The sequence below is a fragment of the Gnatocerus cornutus genome, chromosome 8 (assembly GCF_029298725.1).
Source record: "Gnatocerus cornutus isolate USDA-ARS CGAHR chromosome 8, icGnaCorn1.1, whole genome shotgun sequence".
NCBI lineage: Eukaryota > Metazoa > Arthropoda > Insecta > Coleoptera > Tenebrionidae > Gnatocerus > Gnatocerus cornutus.
This window is the reverse complement of record NC_142240.1, coordinates 17,149,998-17,171,919: the sequence shown is the minus strand read 5'-3', so window position 1 is coordinate 17,171,919 and position 21,922 is coordinate 17,149,998. Positions and strand designations below refer to the sequence as shown.

General features: G+C 35.6%; 2 protein-coding genes across 3 annotated transcripts in view; one reads left to right on the top strand and one right to left on the bottom strand.

Annotated features, from left to right (window-relative positions):
- Nucleotides 1-2,133: 2,133 nt before the first annotated feature.
- LOC148170516 (uncharacterized) overlaps nucleotides 2,134-21,922 on the top strand; it is a 114,379-nt gene continuing 94,590 nt past the window's right edge. Inside the window, exon 1 of one of the 2 annotated variants that reach the window (XM_088043496.1) lies at nucleotides 2,134-2,788. In XM_088043496.1, the coding sequence (XP_087899622.1) occupies nucleotides 2,713-2,788 (76 nt within the window). In that variant the 5' untranslated portion in view covers nucleotides 2,134-2,712. The remainder of the gene's footprint in view (nucleotides 2,789-21,922) is intronic. The other variant, XM_088043497.1, reaches the window with a different exon arrangement.
- On the bottom strand, nucleotides 11,159-12,003 carry LOC148170517 (uncharacterized). Its single transcript, XM_088043631.1, has one exon. The coding sequence runs from the start codon at nucleotides 12,001-12,003 to the stop codon at nucleotides 11,233-11,235; it is 771 nt and encodes a 256-aa protein (XP_087899757.1). The 3' UTR covers nucleotides 11,159-11,232.

Below are 21,922 nucleotides of genomic sequence, written 5' to 3'. Positions count from 1 at the left end.
TCATTTATCCCTCTAATATTGTCGATCTTGTGCGTCATTCAATCAAATTTGTAGTGTTTGCTCTTTTCAAATAACTTATTGACAGCACCAAGATACAAAATTATAAAATAAAAAGATAAAAGTTAAAAATCTTCAGAGCACATAAAAAATTTTAAAAGTTATGCATTTTCTTTCTAATTTTACTAGTCTTGCTCCTAGACAATTTTTTTTGAGCTATTCTTCTTACGTGACTTGTTATTTACAGGAAAGTACAAATGATAAAGTAAAATAAACGAAAGTTAAAAAAATCTCAAAACTTTAAATTTAAAAATATAAAAAAAGAGCAATTTAAAAAATATATATATTTAGGACTAACCAAAAATTTAGAAAATTTGACTTTTTTTTTCTTTAATTTTGTTTCTAAAGCAATTAAACTTCCAAAGGTTACTATGCTTAAATGACTTGTGAACTGTGATAGATTACAAAATTTTAAGTAGAACAGAGACAATATTTTGAGAAGTCTATTTTCAGATCAAATTAGAAATTAAAAAAATAGAATTTCTTCTTCTAATTCTCTAATTTTGCCCGTGGAAAAAAAACTTACGAAGGTTGTTTAAGTGACTTTTTAACTGCACCAAAATAAAAAAGTATAGAGCAGAAAAAAATAAAATAAGAAAATCATTTTCAGAGGGCATGAACATTTCTGTAAGTTTTACATTTTACTTCTAATTCCATCAGTATTACTCATAAAGAAATTAAATTTGAAGAGATTGTTGTTCTTAAGTAAATTATTACCTGCACCAAAGAACAAAATTATAGAGCAGATAATTCAAAAGTTTATGTCCAGAGCAAATCAAAAATTCCTGTTTAGATTTTTTCCCCTAATTTTGACAATTTTGCTTCTAAAAAAATAAAACTTATAAAGATTGTTTTTCTTAAGTGACTTATTAACTGCACGAAGATACAACATTATAGAGCAAAAAAAATCAGAGCAAGTCAGAAATTCCACGCAGATTTCATTTTCTTCTCTAATTTTGACAATTTTGTCTCTAGAACAATCAAATTTATAAAGATTATTCTCTTATTAATTGAGTTATTATCTGTATTAAAGCAGAAAATTATAAAACAGAAGAAAATAAAATAAATAAATTGCATTTTCAGAGAGCATGAAAAAATTTGAAATTTTTTTTTCTAATTCAACCAGTTTTGGTTCTAAAAAACTAAAGTTTATGAAGTTTGTTTTTCTTAAGTGACTTATCAACTGCACTAAAGTACAAAATGATAGAGAAGAAGAGACAAAAGTTAGAAATTTTTATCTTTAGAGCGCATTAAAATTTTTGAAAGTTAAGCATTTTCCTTCTAATTCAACTAGTTTTGCTTCTATAAAATTAAAATTTATGGAGACTGTGTCTCTTCAGTAACTTATCAATTGCACCAAAGTACCAAAGAGCTGAAAAGTCAAAAGTTAGGAATTTTCTTTCATCTTCAGAACAAGTCAGAAATTCCGCACAGTTTGCAATTTCTTCTCTAATTCGGACAATTTTGCCCCTAGAGCAATTACATTTATAGAGTTCTTCCTCTTATTAAGTGAGTTATCAACTGCATCAAAATACAAAATTATAGAGTAGAACAAAATAAAATAAAAAAAAACTTTTTCAGAGCGCACGAAAAATTTTGAAAGTTTTGTATTTTTCCTCTTATTCAACCAGTTTTTCTCCTACAAAAATAAAATTTCTAGAGATTTTTCTTCTTAAATGACGTATTAACTGCACCAAAGTAAAAAATTGTAAAGCAGCAGAGACCAAAATTATAAATTTGCAGTTTTGAATCAAAAACTTCCCATTTATAATATTTATTCGGTTTATCTAGACGGCCTAAATTCTTAATCTAAAGAAACTTTGTTTAGCAAAATGTAGCCTGCATGTGGCCGAATGACTTTTGGCTGACAAACCATCTTTGAGTCTTTTATCATTAAGCAGCTGTGTAACTCCAAAGTTGTTCAGTAGTGTTTACAGATCGTGCGTGATCGATTTATAATTTCAATATTTACAGACTCACCGCCTGAAATTATAAGTTAGTTTACCAAAAGTCGAAGACCCGTAGGCTGGCAAATCACCTGTCTCAATACATCATCAAATTAAAACAAACGGAGATTCCAACAAAATATGTGTGTAATTACAATTTTACGGACGTAAACAATTTTTACGGTGGTCTCACAATAGCGTGTGCGCTTTTATTTATAGTGTTTCCAGCTCAGCAACCTTTCGGACAATTAGAGGCAGCTGCTAGACGCTTTTCTAAAAAATCCAATAAGATGATGAGTCAGTGAACCTATTACAACAAATTAAGGCCCCTAATTAAATACTTAATCATAATATATTAATTGCGGAGCATGCAGTATAAAGTTGGGGTGCAGGGTGACGATTCGCGCCGACCGACATCGGCATCGCCCGAAAATTGTACCAGTCAACACTGCGTCGCCGGAGTCTTCAGTTGTCGGCATTCAGTCGTCGCGACGCTGTACCTCTTCGGTATCATTCGTTTTTCCCAGTGAGCGCGGTAAAATTGTGAGTTCGAAAATTGCACCGGTGCGGAATGGCAGCGACTCTTCTTCATCCGTACAAATGAAATGTAGTTGACACAAAGTGGTGACAGTGTTGGTGACCGATTTCGTTATGTGTTGTGAACTTTACCAACTTGTCTTTGTGCCAAAAGTGAAATAATTCGATTGAAATGACAAACATGTCCTGGTTTATTCCCGCGATGGATTGGAAGCTCCTTTGCTGCGTGCTTCACATTTTATTACAAGGTAAAATATGTCCAGACTATTCCGCAACCCTTGGGTCTCGACCCGACGAAATTCCGGCGATTAGAAATATTAAAAAAGCGCATATAAATTCCCAACGCCTGGAATATACGACCTGTGACCAATTCTAATTAAAATTATCGGAACGCTCATTTAAATTTAGGGGTCCGTCAGTTACATGCATAAATTAAGACGGCTAGAAGCGGAAGTGCCAAAAACTGCACGGATAACACGGAAATATATGGAAATCGGTGCCCTTTTTGTGGGAATTGACATTTAGTCGCTTTAATTTACTCAATGGACCAAATAACAAATCATTCAAACACGGAAAATTGAGTTATTGAAATGTTAAAAATAATTAGCTCGTTGTATCGTGTTACATTTTATTTATTGAATAATAAATGAGCCGTCAAATTCCGGGAATGCTAAATTTCCAATACGAAGTCTTGGCGCCAGGTTATTCCCATTTTATTCTTTGTTTTTAGGGGGTTCCAGCCACAATTCCCAGCAAAACTCCATAAATATTTCAGGAACTATTTATTAATGTTTGTGTATTTATTTTTTTACGATTCAATGTTGGTAGTAATCAGATACTTTTTGATCTCTAATTTCACTGCAAATGTGTGTAAATTCATATTTTGTAAGCTGATCAACAATTCCAGTAATTTTCAAAATAACAACGTGCTGCTTTTCCAGTGAAAATTAATGTGGAAACTTGCTCCTATTAAAAGTACACATTTTGAGTCAATGGCTGTGGGGTTTTTTTCAGCTGCACATTTAGCAAACAAAAATTCCCCATCGCCTCAAGGGCCTCTTTTGTGTTTGCAAAGTTCTGTGGGCGTAGAAAAACAATTAGAGCATGTGGGTATCTGGGCAGCCAAAATAAACAATTAAAGCCTAAATTGATACCAAAACAATTGAGTTTTAATTAAAGTCTGACACACCTTGACTTTTTTCTTAAGACTTCTTAAGCTGCACTTGTGATTAATGAGTCATGTTTGTGTAACTCCGGGAGATTAACTTAAATTTATATCTCCAAAACGGAGTTTCTATATCTCCATCAGAAGCGTTTAACCAATCAGTTTAGCAAAGTTTGAGGAAACACCTGCTTCCTTCTTGTTAGCTGACTAATGTATATTTTTACTTGAAGATTGTTTGGATTTCATATTCAACAGGGGTTATCTTAACACAATTAATAATGTCGGGGAAACTTATTGATTCGGTTTATAATTAGAACTTTATTACGGTCGGAACTGACTTATTAATTCCACTTCGTTCCTGTTTTTTCGTCTTGTCTTAATAGTCTCATTTTGGAGGCCCCTTTTACTACGTTTCCTCATTGTCTGCTATCGTGGAAGTAACGGTCTGTAACTGTCTTGAAAGGTCATATCATGCTTGTCCGTCTGTTGTGCAGGTTGATTGTTAACTCCTGTTTAAGCACACAATGTAGCTTTATAGATTTTGTTGTTCCCCGGATTCTCATCTAATTCCTTTTCTTCGTTTGTTGCTGCCCTGAGAATCTGAGAATCTTCATAAAAATAATCTCAGCTTTTTGTGTTCATATTTTTAAAAAGAACTCTCCGGGGAACAGGTAAAAACGCGACATTACCGCTTGTTCCCAGAAAATTTAAATAGTTTTCCTAATTTGCCGTGGTAACAAAAAATAACATGAAAAACGCGTGTTTCAAAACACTTTTCCAATTGTTTTGTAATTTCTAGACTGTTAACTTGACACAATAGTCCTCACTAGTTGAGGTTGTGATGGAAAAAGCCACAAAAAAGGAATAGAAATGTTGAAACGAAATTTTCTCTGTCTACGTTCATTCGAAACTTTGGCGTTCTGCTCGAATAATTTCCTCAAGTTTGTATTTTATGTATATATCTCTTCTGGAGTTGATTACTCACGTATCATAATATTTGCGGGCAAAGACAGCAGAGTCGTTGTTATTGATTTCGTGGAAAATTTATTGGTTTGGAAAGTTTTTCGGGCTCGCGGCGAGAAAACTTTATATGAGCATACTTAGTGTTTGAATTATATTCTTTGGAACATGCTTCTTTTACGTAAAAAGTCGTGACGGATGTTAAGAATAATTACGATGATCGATAAAGGCCCCATTTCAATTTCTTCCATGATTATAATGAGCTTAAATCTTGCGCAGCGATGAAGTTTCTACTCGATTTAACCAGTCTGAAGTACAGTTTTATACAGAGCCTCATTGCATACTAGTATTAAATTAAGGGTAAGACGAGGTTAAATTAATTTTGGATTCCAGGTAGTTAAGGAAAACTCTTCAGACTTTTAATTACAATAAAATGAAGCGGAGAGCTTAGCAGGGAAGTTTTTATTGCATTTAATAATTCAGTTTTTAAAGGGAGTAACTAGGGTGTAATGGCTTTTTAATTAACATAACATCATAGCAACATGTATCGCTTCAACCTTTCCTTTCGCCACTTTCACCGGGAAAAACAATAATTCCGTTCAATGACTATGACGAGATGCGCATAAATAAATCTGTTTTGACTATTCATGCAAATAAATTCGTTCTGATGATGGCTCGCTGTCAGAGTGACAAGAACTAAACAAAAGCAGCGCTTGTTCTAAATAAAAACCTTCAATTTATCTGTCGTTGGAGTTCAAAAAATGACCACGTTTTAATTAAATTTCCCGATAATGACTTTACATTTCCGAACACTCTATTTTTATTCCGACAATCTCTTTTTGAAATTCACAGAGGTCATGTCAACTACAACATTATCGTTCGTTTTTTTTTAATAAACGTTGCTCATCGATCTGTCACTTTCTCAAAGTTTAATTTCCAGAGTACAGGGATGCGCACGGCATGTTTTTACTATGTTAACATAACATGAGTTATGTTAACAGTCGTTGCAGCATTAATATTTTTAATATTCAATAATTTATGGCCTTCATAAAGTCCAAATGTTACATGAATTGTTTGCCATCAAAACTGTGGAAATATGAGCAGCACGCAACATTTACAAACGCTCTAATGTCACAAATATGAAAAAGTTATCATTTGAATTATTCTTTGTCTTGTTTGTCCACTACGATTTATTTCCACACATTTATCTTCCGGTAGCTCGCATCGTTTTTGATTTTTAAAGGTGACTGCATTGTCCTCGTGCAGTTTCCGGCGTCAAGTTTCTGCTGAAATTTGGTGAATGTAACGGGAGATGAAGCTTTCGGGAATAATTGTGTCGGGTATTATGTCATACTTGACCGGATTTTCAAAGTGGGACTTTGTGAACACTTTGGGTCAAAATTCCCAGACGAAAAGCGTTTTGGGAGTCAAGAGAAAGGGGCTCGAGCTACAAAAGCCGCAAAAACTTATATTTTTCACAGTCAAAATTTCGTGCATTTCCTGAATAAATCAACCTGTGAAAAAACTGATTTATTTTCCGGCATAAAATTAGTCCGGCGCATCCACCATTAATCATCTTCACTAAAAATCAATTTATTTGGCCCAACTTTGACTTGTTAAAACCGGCTTCTTGTTCCTAACTCATTTAGCTTAGTTTAGCTAAATTCAGATTGCAACATACACTGCAAAGTTCTAGCTGGTGTAACAAAATTCCCCAACTCTGGTGTCTTGAGGTAAAACTGCTTTGGTGTTGTTTTTAGTGTTTCGTTTTATGTAAATTGTTACAAGGAGGGTGGTAAAATATTAATCATGATATTTTGACAGCTGTCAGCTAATTGTTTCCCACTGAACAAAAGAAAAAATGTGTTTTCATATCGTAAAAAATTCAAGTAAAATCGAACAGAACTGTAATTATTGATTAGTCTGTCAGTCATAATATAAATAACTATTGTACCATACAAGGTGAAACGGATGGAGAGGCCCCAACTGTTGCTCGAAATGGTAAAAAATCGAACGTTGTTATTGAAAGACGTTTAATTATTGTAATAAATCTATTAGCACCTCGGCGTTGACACACAGCTTAATCATGATGGTGATTCCGTTGGAACTCTAAAATTTTAATAGAATAAAGGAGCGATCAATCTTGTTTGGGGAATATAATGCCTAGCTTTATTATTGTACGGTGGCGCTTAGCTAAATCATATTAAGATGTAGGATGTCACATCACAATAGATCAAAGATACAATATGTTTGCTAAACAAACCCTCGAGGGTGAAGTATAATGTAAACTGTGTGTATGTGTGTGTGACTAATTAACGTATTCACACCACACAAAGGACGGAAGGTGTAAGCTTGTAGGCGCAAAGTCTCTTGTAACAGCGTGAAATAGTACGTAAACGTGTTGAAAGCAGGCTAATGAATATTTTAAGTCACCGTCTCGCAAATAACAGGAAAAGATCCGGATTGTTCATCATTGGAATTATTCAATCCGGTTCGATCGGAAAAGTTTAAAACGATGATGAGATTCCATCGGAAACGGAATATGAAACAAGTGGTTGGGAGTTGATGGAGGGTCATTTCCGTGAAATTAGACGAAATCAGTCTGATGTACAAGTGGCGTTGTGTAAAACTTTACCGCCGCTAACTGAAGCTTGAAAAGAGAACTCCCACTAAGCCAGTATCGTATCAGAGGGCAAAGCAACTTTTAATCCGACGCTGTTTACTAAATTAGTGGAAATAAACTTTATATCTTCAGTTGTAATTCATCGACAGCGCTAAACTCCACTGGAACAATAAAGGTTGTTGTGCTTACAGTAGCTCATACACACTGAATGCTCCAACTCTGTAACTAATTGTTTGAATTTACGGTAAACTTGTCCGCCAACTACGCTTCCTTTTGCACTGCCACTAACTTAGCATCTACACTGAACAAGTGTTACTTAATTTCTAACTAATGATATCGACGTAAATTGTTTATCAACTTCGCATGCAATGAATAGACTATTTGCTAAATAGCGATGCAAACCCAGAAATAATATTGACACTTGTAATTGTCAATACGACGCAACTCCTGTAATTGGATTACAATACCGAGACGTAATTTGGCGGCTGCAATATTGAACCTGAGGAAACTCGGCCTGGAAAAGGGAAAACAATAAAACTTCTATTCTAATCAATTCCGACAAAACTGGCTACCCACTAAAAACTGATAAATACGACTCAAATACCTTGGTTTGAATACTAAATTATTAGAATACTTCAATCAATTATTTTAAATGGAGCACTCTTCACAATTATTCCGGCTAATTAATTAACAACTAGCTGAAAACTTTTATAACAGGAATAATTTAGACACTATCTCAAAAAATTATAACCTCGTCCATAATTTTAATTAAAAGTATTTTTGAGTCGTTAAAAGTTTATGGCCTGAGAACTGAGCTCACCATGAATGCACTTTGCGCCTCTAAAATTTAGGAACTGAATTAGAATGCGCTTATTTCCATAAATTTTTAATTCTCTGTTAACAGTTTTTATAAAGTTGTATACTAAGTTTTTTGCAAATTAAAAAAAATGAACAAGGAAGACAAACTCTAAATTTCATTATTACTTCCTGTTGGCTTATTTAGTGTACTATTTTGCAGCATGTAGCAAAAATGACGGTTGTAAAAACATAAAAGCACTCGTGTTTTAATATGCGTTTTAATACACTCGTTTTTTAGTAAACAGTAGAACTTTCACAACTCGAACTTCTATTACTCGAATTTTTCTACAACTCGAAATTTATTGTGTTTTCCTTAAAATTTACATGTGATTTCATCTCTATAACTCAAAATTCTGTAACTCGAAAATTTCTATAGGTAAATAGAATTAAATTGCGCCAACATACGATTGTAAACTTCCATAACTCGAAAATTTTCTCAGAATTAGTTTGTAAAAGCTGATATTGTGATACTTTCCTGAATCTTCTGAAGTTGATTAATTGTTTTAAATGCCACTATAAATCTAGAATTTTATCAAAAGTGAAATTGATCTTCTGGGTTGTGTGAAAATCGTATCCGCCATATGGAGCTCCGATGTCACCGAAAAAACTATTCAGAATTTCATTTCGAAAATTTGGTTTTTGTAAGTGATTCTGACAACGATATCCCACTAGAAGAATTGAGCCAAAAAAACAATTTCTAACTGCAAGAAGAAGAATATCCTAAAAAATCAGATCAAAAGCAAAACTCTAACAAAAATTTCAGAAAATCATAAAAATTGCAACTCGAAACGATGCAGATTTTGAAAATTCACATTTACAAGTAAAAAATGCGTTTGAAATATCGAAACTCTTTTTTTACAATGCAAGATTATGCTACTGACTCATTTATAATTCTTTTAAAACAATTTTATGAAAAAAATTGTAAGAACAAACATACAAACTGAACTAATTTAGTCTTTGGTGTACTATGAGAAAAATGGTGGATGCGCCTCGACTAAATTCGCAACTGTGTTCCACAGCTTAATCAGCGGCTTTGCCTGAAACTGTTCGAAATTATCGATGTTCCTTCATAAATTCATTGTGGTTGTTGCATTTGGCTGTTAAGCTAAATTCGCGAAATTATTTACAAACCATTGGTTGGGAATCCCGAATTTAGAATGAAAATTTAATAAAGACGTATATGTAAAAGCATTAGTATAGATGAAAATGCAAGCTCTATATGCATGTGGTGCATCGGTCTCGTTCAAAATTAACGGCTTGCGGCGCACATCCAGCCAATAATTTTATCTTTATGAACTTGTGTCTTATACTGTCCATGTATATTTTAGTGGACTTCAGTGCGCTTGGAGCAAGGATAAAAATGTATCAATGTTGATAACGTATTCGCACAGGAGGTCCATAAAAAGCCGGAAGTGAAATATCGCGGCAATTGTGTAAAAGCCCGATGGTAATATTCATGTAGTTGAGCTCAGCTTTTAAAGGGTATAGTGCACAAAGGGTCCATATTGAAAAGATCACTAACTTGAAGGGTTCTTTGGCATACGAGTCGATGTCTCAGCTTCATTGTTCTGACACACGTCTATAAATACTTGTAGTGCTCGTAAAGGGGGTGTCGCCACCCCCTTTCACTTCACATCACAATTATATTGTAGCCATAAAAGTGTATGGCTGATGTTATGACAAACTTGCCATCGCTTGCTAGTCCACTATAGTATTAATAGCGAAAGGGGTTGACACCCAAAATTCGCACATAAAACAAGGGTTGGATACATCTTTCATGACATACCACCTAATTATTAATTGCCCATAAAAAGTGACAACGACCAAATCAAAGCACGCACCTAACTCTAATAATCCCAACTTTACAACCCCATAACTTGGAAGGTATTTACTAATAATTTATGACCTCTGAATAGTATGGATTTTTTAAAATGAAAATGAGCTTGTTCGGTGCGGAAAACAAAATGATAGACCGATGTAACTTTGATAATTTATTCTCCAAGATAAATGAATAAAGGGGCATCAACATTGCGTCATAACAACATCCCAAGGGATTTCGTAAACAAAGAAATTTAATATATGTATACAGCGTTAAAACAACTTTGAGCGTAAAAAATGTTGTGGCATTGTTTCATTCCTTCCATCTCTGTCGTGCTTTAGAAAATTCATTATTTCAGGAAACGCGGACGTGTAGTGCTTTTACCCCGAAAATTTCAAAGTCCGGTTCACATTAGGAGAGGGCTCTTTTTATGCAAATATTTAGGGGATACTTCTGAAATATCTGTCACTCCGCATTAATAAAGACGCCGGAGGACTTTCACATTAGGTAATAGAGAAACAAAATGTAATTTTTGTCAACCCAAAAACGAGTTTTTTTCTTTGAGCGTCGCTGCTTCCCCGAGACTCGGAACACCTGTCCAAATCCTAAGAAAATAATTCGGTTGTGGAGAAAAAACACAAGTCATTGTCCGAGGAAAGCTGTCGGCAGCAATCAGAGTTCGTGTTTATTTAAAAAATATCACTGCAAATGTTTTCGGCGAGATTATCTCCCAAGTTTTTTTGCCACTGGGAATATTTGAAAGCCTCGTCTTTTGTCGGATTAATCCCGATTTGTCCGTCATGAAGTCGATCTGGCGAAAAGCAACATTCTGACGGCCGAGAATTTCTGCTGATGCCGACAACCTTCGGATAACGAGATTGGTTCCCAATTACTTTCGAAGATTTTTTAAAACTTGCTTAAAACGTTTAAGCCGCGAATTTATGGACGTCGTAAAGAGTTGTATTGTTCCGTTTTAACGCCATGTTAAGGGGATGAAACAAAACGAGATAAATTGTAACAATTCGAAGTTGGGGATGTTAGTTTCTGGGGTGGAATAAAAAAACTGTGTTATTTCTTATGTTTTTTGGTAACACAAATCAGAACAGGCAACAAAGTAATCAACATGAACGAGACTTGAATAAAACAACGCGTGGCGCTCTGACAGCAATATGTCGATGACATGGGTATCGATGAGTCTTGGTGGATTGGGGTAAATAACGAATCAACCCCTCGAGGAAACTGCTGCCTGAGCGCTACGTCGAAATCTTTAGTGTTTTCCACCATGGCTGAATCCGTACTCCTTGCCTCCAGAATGTCCTCCCTTCTTTCCATAATCGGAGTGATGGGAGTGATGGCTTTCGTGTCCTCCATGTCCCTTGAATCCTTTGTGGTCATCCTCGTAGTGTCCCTTGTCGGAGTGTCCTTTCTTTCCGTAATGATCATCATGGTAACCACTCTTGTGGCTGCCTCCCTTCTTGTGATGTCCAGCTTTACCTCCATGATGTCCGTGGAAGTCGCCGAATTTGGAGTGGTGACCGCCCTTGTGGTAGTCATCGTAGAATTTATGCTCCTTATGGTAGTCATCCTTGTGGGATTTATGATGGAAACCGGTGGTCTTCTGCCCCTTCTTGTGTCCCTTCTTCTCGCCGAATTTGCCTCCTTTGTGGCTTTTCCCTCCAGCGTGATGCTCGCTGTGATGGCCGCCTTCGTCGTGGTGGCCTTTATGGTGCCCACCTTTTTCGCTGTGGTGACCGGCTTTGTACTCTTTGCCGTGTTTTCCGTGACCGCCCTTGTCGTGGTGGTGCCCGGACTTGTATCCTTTATCACCTTTATGCCCGTGGCTGGCGTGGTGATCGCCGTGGTGCGAAGAACCGCCACCTTCTTCGTGGTGGCTGGAGTGCGAGTGACCGTGACCGGAAGCCGCGACCTCCAAATCCTGACTAGCCGCAGTTAGAGCGTCATCTTCTTCTTTGATATGACGGCCCGAAACATAGGCACTGACTAGGCAAATGCCTAGACACAAAACTATTAATTTCATGTTATTCACTTGGAGGCGATGGATGTACTGGGGTTTCTCTAGCTGTACCAACTATTTATACTAGGTCTCTTTCCTCACTATTGTTGCTTTAAATTTCATGTTTTCCGCAACATTAGGTTGCAGCGTTTTTATAAACTAGCTTTGATTTGGTGTAATACGGTTTTTGTCGGTTTTATTTAGATTTCATCTTTATGTAATGGGCTTTCTCCGGCGGTATTGCATTTTGATGCTTGATTGCATTCTGTTTAATTGTGTAACAATTGTCGTGAAAACTGGGCCATTAAAAAAATTCGACTTGCTTTTTTTGTCGCTGTTTTTTACCACAATGTGGAATTCCTTCACGCTCTTTATATCGACGATTGAATTAATTAAATTAAAAATATTTTCCCCACTTAATTGCACGAAACTTCAACTGATTAAAATCGCTATCATGTAAGTTTCCCTCAAACTTGAATGAATATAAGTTGACTTGCGGGAAAACTCCGTAATTAAACTTCGCCTACATTCTGCCGGAAAATATTAAAAAAAAAAAATCGCTTAAGCAAAAAATGCTCATATTGCGTTCGGGATTAATGCATTACCGGGTAAATGGTTGAGATATTTTTAAAATTTCAAGTTTTTTTATAGGCTTTCTCTGTGTTGCAAATTGAGTTGTGATGTCCAGCGAATATGAGGCAAAACGTTTCAATGAACGAAATCTGGGCATCGTTGCTAATGCATAAAACACAAACGCTTTTATCTCGGCCAATTACGAAAGAATGTATAAATTATTCTATTATTCGCGCAAGGGTTTTTTTCCCGACAGGAAATTGAAAATTTAATGTAAATTATTATTTTACCACTGGGTATATTAGCACTCTGTTTAAGAGTCAATCCCAGGTGAAGTGACGCAACCAGAACTTTTGTCGATATATTCGAACCTTCAAAAATTAGATCCTCTGATGTCGACTACCCAAAAATTCATAACTTCATTCATAAAATAGCCATAACTCAATTATTTGTTGCCGTACGTTAAAAAATCACCTAGTTTTGGATTCTGGGTGAAGTTCTGCGTTAAATGAGCACTTAATAACTTGAGTTTGCTTTACAAATAAACGAGATATTGATAAAAATCTACTTTTAAGGATTCTTTTTGGAGTGATTTTTAATAAATTTTTTCAAGGCGAAAACAACATTTAATACTTTTGAGTTTTACATCAATCAAAAGAGCAGCTCGAACTTAATCAGCTGGACAAATCTCAGATCGGTCGTGGCGTCCAAAAAACAAAAAATACAAAAATTTTCATCGATTGAGCCGGAATTTTTTTCGAGAAAAAATAAACCATCTAATTTTTGATATTTGAGGGGGAATTTTAAAGGAAAAATGTCTGAAAAAAACAATGGCGGAAACAGTTTCTTTTTATCTGGTGTAGTTTCGAAGATTTCGAGCATTAAAATTTTGAAAAATAAAAATCAACTATGCGGAACCTTAAACGGCGATAACTCGGTTATTTGCTGCCGACTGTGGATTTTGAGCCCAGTTTTAGATTCTGCATAAAATTCTGCGTAAAATGAGCCCAAATAACACAAATGTGAAAAATAAGCGACATGTGGACTGCAGAAGTTTAATATAGTTTTAGTCATGAATTTTTTTTACGAAATCAAATTTTCGATTTCAGAATACTAAAGGGAAAGTGTGCCTTTAATCTCCTTTATAGGAGAAGAAAGTAAAATCTTTTAGTGTTATTTTGACCTTAAAATAGAAATTTATTGTTTGATCGCCATTTTAAGGACGTCAATAAATTATGTTTTACTTAAAAAAGTATTTCATTCGTTGCCAATTCAATCTCACCAACTATTTTTTTAAAAGCGATATTTTTACACCCTGTGTATTAGAAATTAAAGTATTTTGCCCAAAAGTATTTGGAGGGAAAATTACATTTTTTAGGGTGGTCCATTTTGGTTTAAGTTTAATAAAATTCGCCGGGAAACATTTTTGTTAGAAATAGTGGTTTCAATGTGATCAATAGGTAAAAAGTCCGTAACCGCAATGATGAAATGCCTTGTATTTAATAAGCAATGAGAGAAGCTAGGTAAGGAATGCGGTAAATTTTTTTGCGCTGTTGTACCCTGCAAAATTTTCCCTTGGGGACTGCAGCGCCGCCCTTTTGCTCCCTATCACCCTTCTCTTCGCAAATCTCCGCTTCTGTAGTCAATATCCTCGCTTCATTACGTCAGTTTCTAATCGTTAGCTATTCCTTAATACTTCCGTTATCAGAAGCTTGCAAGGGAGGTGTGCGGAAATAGCGTAGGCAAAATAATGAAGTAAACATCGGAATAAAGTTGAGGTAATAAGTAGGTGATTCGAAGTCGTCGTCGTTTTCTCAAGCGAGCACATAAGCAAGCAATTCAGCAGTGGCACCGAAATACCTCGTGTAGATATCTGTTGATAATCTGATGGCGTGAACTAAAAAGAGGCAGTGGAGGCACGCGAAGAGCTCCGTAGCGATAAGAAAGTCGGATAAAAATTGTTTAATCGTGGCTTGAGTGACGTCTGCGAGTAATAATATGTTGATGATGAAGGGCTGCGTCCCCAGACTCTCCCTTAATGAGACGCCGCAGTATATGAAGAATAATTTCGGTGGAATAGCACAGGCGACAGTTGCTAAATGGCATCCATCGCGTCGAACTTTCCCTGCGATGCTTCAGAGCCGCGTTTTATATGGAAATGTTGTCATGACATGCTTCGTTAAAGTCGTAAAATAGCACCGCAGCACCCGAACAGGGTCGGACTGCATTAAAAGGGTAAAAGAATAATGTGGTTTGCATGCTAAAAGAGATTAATTAACCTTTTTACCGTTAGCAAAACACCAGACACTTGTGTTCTTTTTATGTTCTACTTAAAGCTCATCCTGTTTGAATTAATTGTCATAAGATACTCAACGGGCTTGCTGGAATTTTATAATTAGTATTGCATGTAATATGAGCATTTTTACATCAACCGTTTCCGGATTTTTAATATCGGGACCCCGGAAAATGCATACTAAACTTTAATTATTTTCCGGGCAGAATGGAACGAGTTCTCCGAGACACCCACACAATTCTTTATAATTACTAGAATGATTTGCTGGATTTCTATCATTTCTCGTAAGAGCTTTGAGCTTAATCTAACTTTCCTTTGGCTGTAAACACGTATTTGCAAAGCTTATCACAACTTTGGTCTTGCATGTATGTAAGTGTATGTATTTGCAGACACCCAGAAACGCGATGGTACAATTATTAATTGGGTTTTGCCTGCAAATGGACGCGTAAAGCCGTTCCAGAACACAAATTAGAGCTTCCGAGAAAGCTCAGATATTAATCCGTTAATGTTGACTGTTGAATAGATGGATCTTGAAGTGTTTAATGCTAGGCTATTATTAATGTAAAGAGGATTATATTAAATATGTAAGGACCACCTCTTAAGGCTGTCATGTTAACGACCTTGATAATGACAGAGCTTACTTTTATTATTGGCTTAGTATAGTCCTGTAATTCAAAACTCAAATGAATGGAGACGTAAATTATGCACGCTTTTAATTCAATGTCTAAATTAAATTAATTACTGTTGCTTTTATTTCCCTGATATGGAATCTGAAAAATAATTAATCATATCGCTGCCTACCTATAGTTTGATTGAGTAATGTGACACTGGATCCCCATTTGTATTCGTCACAAAATCGATTTTATTTAGTTCCGATCGGAATTGTTTACGGAACAAAATCAAATATTCCATCCGTAATGATAATTCGATGTCGGAGGCAAATTGAAAATGGCAAAAAACTGTTACCGTGGGACTATTTTCAAGAAACTAAACCAAAAATCAATACACGTTTAAAATCGTAAACATTTACTTTGTGGCTGGTCTCTTTCAGTTTAGAATTCGCCTTGGAAACGACCCGCAACGATCTCCAGAGATCGTCTTTCAATCTGCCGTTCTGAATACATAACTAGACCCAATAAGCCTCGCTTTTGCCAAGATAAATTCATTCAAATGTCTATGCCGCCCACATGTCGAAAATCATGAAATAAAAAGCTCTAATTCTTGATTATTGAAAAGCTCTCGATCCCGATTTTAAGTGGAGATTTTTTTTGGCCGGAGCCGATGTTTTTCGACCCTTGTTCCGGAGCTAAAACATTATGTCATGTAACTATAACATCATCCGCAAAAACATCCCCTTGACCTGCTTGTCCCAGATTTCGTAAAAGTTGGCAGCCTAGACGTCGCCTTTCGTGGAATAAAATCCAAACGAAGCATCGAGCGTAATGATTTTAAAATTGCGAAACAGCGCTCTGTCTATTATAACTTTCCGCATAGTAATGTGCAGTTGGTTAAAAACTTTTAGATTGATTTAAAAATTGTACAAGCAAACGTTAACGTTTGCATTAGTTCGCCCTTTGTCTCCCGAGAAATGTCATTCTCGCTAATTAATGGACCACACGATGCACGACAGCATAGCTTAATTGTTAAATACGACGACAATGTCAGTCAAATATCAACGTAAACTTAATTTAAAAGTTTCTGCAAAGGTGTTGGCAACTTGAAAATGTGACACTTAGTAAGCATACTTTGCACTCACATTAAAAACAATTTAACTTCTCAGAGCTTCTAATTCGTAACGGGATGCCAAGAGATAAAATCAAGAAAAGTCTGTTTTGGTTTATTAAGGCGAACATAATAACTTTCGGTTGTTGTTGAGAAAATCGAGGAGTGCATAATTAAAAAACGTAATGTATGAAACTTTCCCGACACAGTAATTGCATTTTCAAATGGATAGCTCTCGGTTTTAACGCAAAGAACTTTAAATCAGAGCAAATTTAAAAAGTAGCAACTTCGAAATTACGTCGAGGCTTAAAATCACTCCTCTCAACGGAACAAAGCTAAATTGAACATTTATTGTTCTCGACGATAAAAGACATGAATTAATCAACTCCTTCAAAAGGTAATCTATGCCTGTATTCCATCATAAAAATCAGCCAAATCTTATTTCCCATCAAACTTAATCCCACCAAAAAGAAATTAAGAAAACAGCTCGAGGAACATCTTGAAATTGGACCATCACTTTATACAACCATAAACATCGAATATTGTAAACGTCAATCTCCTGACGCATAAATTTAATCGCCAAACAAAAACAAAAACATCGATACGCTTTTTTTTTCAAAACTTGCAAGTTTCCGCTTGAAGGCTTTCCAACACCGGTTTATGGACTACCGATATCAAATTTCATGATAAGACCGGCTAATTTTTAACAGCGTGAATGTGTTCGTGGAGGTTCGAAGAATTTACTTACGTGGCTTGAACGAATGCGGAGATTTGGCTCGGTCTTTGTTACATAAATTCGTCGCAAAATATCCAAAAAATGGGGCGAACATTTCCAGTCGGCTGAAGGAAAACGGTTTAGGGCCGTTCTGAGAATTCTATGGAGGATTTATTTTTTTAAGTGAAAAAGAAGTCCAGCTGATCCAAATAAGAAATAAAATCAATCTTCTAAATGAAAATAAAATAAAATACGAAAATTTTGTTTTCAGTATCTTCATCTCGGGGAATTTAATTAAAAAATATTGAGAATTTTCAGGCGTTGGAGGACCAGCCAGAAACCATGGGAATTTTAAAATATTAATTTAATAAGAAGCTTAAAGACTATGTAGTACAAAAAAATTTAGAATAAACAAGAAACTAAAAACGTGAAAGAATTTCTAAGAATTACCAGGAATCGAAAAAATTTTGAACGTACAAGAAGGTATAAAGAGTAAATTACAAATTTTTGCATGTTGATTAATTTTGTTGCGTGTCCCGCTCTCCGCTCAGCGATTTAAAAAAGTCAGTTGGATCCCGAGCGAACATTTTTGCAGCTCTTTCCGTAGTAAATCAATTTTGAAAAGGGTCCGAATTTATACTCGAGTGATAAGAAATATTCTGCAGGCAAAGTAGCTAAAACCGTAACATTTTAGTTTGGAAGTATTTATTATCATTCGATCAGAGGTTGAGTGATTTAAGTGTTTTCCCCGAGTTTTTCGAGTTGCATTACTATAATTAAACTAGTATAATAATGTTGTTTCCGCAAACGTTTTATTTTCATGTGAGTTTAGAATCTGACGGGTCAAGATGTGAAATCTCGCTACGTTAACCACAGAAAGCTGACTCTGAAATGTAATCATACAGTTTGTGTATGTGGAAGCTTAACTAAACTGAATCTTGCCGAGTTGTTTACTTATGCAAATGAAGCGGTTATAGTAGTAAGTAGTAAAACTTACGAATTATATGAATGTGGTTCTTGGCCCATGTCACAACTGCGACCCTTCAATTCGGATTTAGTATGTAAATTCTTTGAAAACATTCCGCGTGGAAGAGAATACTCGGAAGGAAATTGCTTGACGTTTCGACACCATTGTAGTTTGGTAATAATGACGACCGGTTTTAATCCACTTAATGAATTTCCATTTAATTATTCATTTTATGGCGTTATTTGTTGCAAAAATGCTCCAAGCACACAGGGAAAATTATACAGTCATCACATTTTAATCCATTAAAAAATCGAACCGCAACTATAAACTTTCAGCGTTAATTAAACAAATTGCCAGTGTGAAATTAATCCGTCACTTTTATAATGGAAGTCTGATTTTATAATCGAGGGCTGTCTTTCACATGCGGCATCATTACACTGCTTAATTATTGCTATGATAATAACCACAGGGATGTCCAGCGGTTTTTGCGTTTTGAATACATTTTGGTGGATGTTGGCAGCTAGCTCAGTTCTGCTCCAATGGAGGCGAACGTTGCTTTACTGATAAACCGTGAACCTTGTCACAATGACACCACATCCGATTTGGTGTTGGTTTAAAAGAAAGTGCCTTCGATCTACAACGTTCACATGAACTGAACATATTTCAAATGACAGCATTCGGAAAGATAGACATTGTTTTGCCATTTTTCTTGCTTCGGTCTGGAGAGAGCACCATTTTTTTACGGATTATTCTTTCATTGTTCGCTGCGAGCGCGGACAATTCTAATTTTCAAACTAAACTAAAAGTAACAATCGTATTCTCTGCTAAGTGACAGCGGAATTGACATTATGGCGATTTGTTCCAGAATGTAATTAATTGTATTGTGTATGGGTGGAAAAGCTGCTTGTTTTCGATTTTATAACGAACGATTCGAGTGACAGTGCGTTTTTAAACGTTATTAACGAAATTAAATAAATAATTAATTTCACACTTCAACAACGAATGAAAATATTTGCTTTGGTCAATCTCTTGCAACGAACTTTATTAAGTTCGGTTATTTTACATTTTCGGAGATCTGAAAGGCTCAGTGACTTATTTACCACCCTGTATGACAGTGGCAGATTAACGAAAGAAAATGATCTTTTTATATTAGTAGTAAAAATAGCTGTGGACTTTTAGCTGGGAATTTCCGTTCCTTTGAATTCGTTTATTTAAAATTACAGTTAACTTTAATCATAAAAAGGAATCAAATTATTAAAAAGTGGACGCAACTTCAGTTTTCATAAAATGTCGATGTGGCAATAAAGCAATCCACTCACGTCGGAATTTCTTCAATTTCCACCTACATATGTACTCCGCTCGAGGAACCATCACAAGAATGTAATTACCAACCCTCTGGATAACGCTATTCATCTTTAATTTGTCAGACATAACAAAGCGAAACACGCCGAAGAATCTTTAATATCGATTCACCCCATCACGTAAAACTCACAAGTTACGGACGTGTGTCTAAGAACATCAATCATGGGCGATAAAGTCAAATCTAGATATTTAAAATCAATAATGTGCTTGACGTTTGATGATTTTCAAACAAAGAGCAGTGCTCAAAGTAGCTCGTAGAAACGTTAATATTTTACTAGATGTGTTATTAGTATTAGATATTCTATCAAATTAGGAAATGTAGGGAATTAAGCAGATGGATGTCCGATTGTAATCTTGATTGGTTATTACCTCGCTTTTTTAGCTTCGATATCAAGATCTGTTGTGTTTTCCTCGACAAGACGCGAATTTGGGTTTAAATGTGATCGAAATTAATTTGATTCCTACGCTCAGTGTTTGGTAAATAAATCGAAATTAATTCTTCTGTCCAATTTAAATCCGTTCCAAATTGTTTTTGTTGTCGAAAATACAAACATGTAAGCAATACGCAGGACCATTGCTGCCCTTTTATCTGTTTGAACCACAGGTGCAAATTTGTGCTTTTCATTTTTGCGTGCATACGCTTTACCGGATTACTATGGTCTGCTTTGGTGTACATTCCTCTAATTATTAAACCACTATTGGCAACAATATTGGACCCAAAAGCTACGTGGTATTGATCATGCAGCTGACAGGAATATCGTATTCAAGTTAATGTTAAATTACCAGTAATTCCATTTACCACTCACGGTTCAATGAAGCTATCAGTGGAAGAATAGAATTAGTGAACACGAAATGCCACTTGGCTAATAAGTAATAACGTCGAGTGGTCAAAATGCAGTCTTCATTGCTTCGATTTAAAAATGCTCTTGTTGGTAATGAGCGAAATTTCCTTTGATGGAAGTGGCCAGCTGTTGCTCCTGCACTTTTATTCCTGTTTCCCAACTATTTTTCTGGAGCCAATGAATATTTGAGTAAAGTCGGAAAACATTCACACGTACGGTAGACGTTGGATTTACGAGGAGGTCGTTAGTGGTGGCGTTATTGTCTAGTTTGGTAAAAAGTTTTGTTTCGAAAAAACCATCAAAGTTACAAGTCATGTCTCAACTTGCTTCGGAATGGTAATAAACTGTTTTTAAGTCTCACGAGACGTGTGGCAATTCTCCTTAATTTTCTTAACAAAAGGCCACCGATTTCATTTAGATAATTTCAAGGTATTCCATTAGTGGTTTTCCCGACCTTTTTCACCGAGCTTTCTTGGTGATATCGACTGGAAAACAACCGCGTCTTTGACATGTACAAACAAAGAAACCGGAAAGCTCCGATCGCTGATTTATTTTCTAATCGTTTGATGACAATACGTACACAATAGCTCGGAGGCAGTCGGATAAAATTCAGGCTAATGTTGTATTGTGTGGAATTACCTGCTTAGTGTTTGCAGATAGTTAAACGTAGATGCAACATGCTATTTGATATTGGTACTAAGCGATATTCGCAATCAGGGTGCAAACATTCCATTGTTGCGAAACCTCAAGCATTCTGCATAATATTTGGAAGTGTTGAGTGTGCTGACAGATATAGTCAGTTCAGGCCACAATGTAACTGCAACTTTGAAAATAAAGCTGAATTTGTAGGGGCAATAATAGTAAAAACGACGTCTTTCGACAGTCTACCAAACTTGTAGAAAGTACTCGCGGAAATAATATCATTTTCTGCGGCGATTTCAAAGAGCCATCCGGTTTAAACGCGAATGACAAAACAATAGGAGTTACAAGTTACTGATTGATACCTTAATATTAGTTTCGTTCGTTTTTATTTTATGCAGATCCGGTCAAAAGAAGACATTCTAAACTAAAAATTCTAGGAAATCGAAAATCTGAACGTCTGAGGAACCAAATATCTGTCAGGAGCGAAGATCGAGATTATGAAAATTTTTAAATTTTGAATCTGAATCTGAAGGTCTTGAGGATTCAGATACTTACTACCACTTTTAGTTCGAAAATTGAATATCATATATAGTGTTGCATTAACAAATATTTATAATCACGACTAAAACTCTCAACGTATTTTCAAAAACCTTGAAAAAAAATTAAACATCGGCTACGCCTCGGTTTGTACACTCACTTTCCAACTTTTGAAACTCTATTGGATCAGAATGTTTTAAAAAATCTTGAAAAAATAAATTTGATATACCTCGGCTACGCCTCGGTTTCAATTCTATTCCAAAGACAATTCTGGCTCATGTTTCAACTTT

Bases quoted from the DNA above. Each gene is read 5' to 3' on its own strand.
- LOC148170517 (XM_088043631.1), bottom strand. From the start codon at position 12,003: ATGAAATTAATAGTTTTGTGTCTAGGCATTTGCCTAGTCAGTGCCTAT.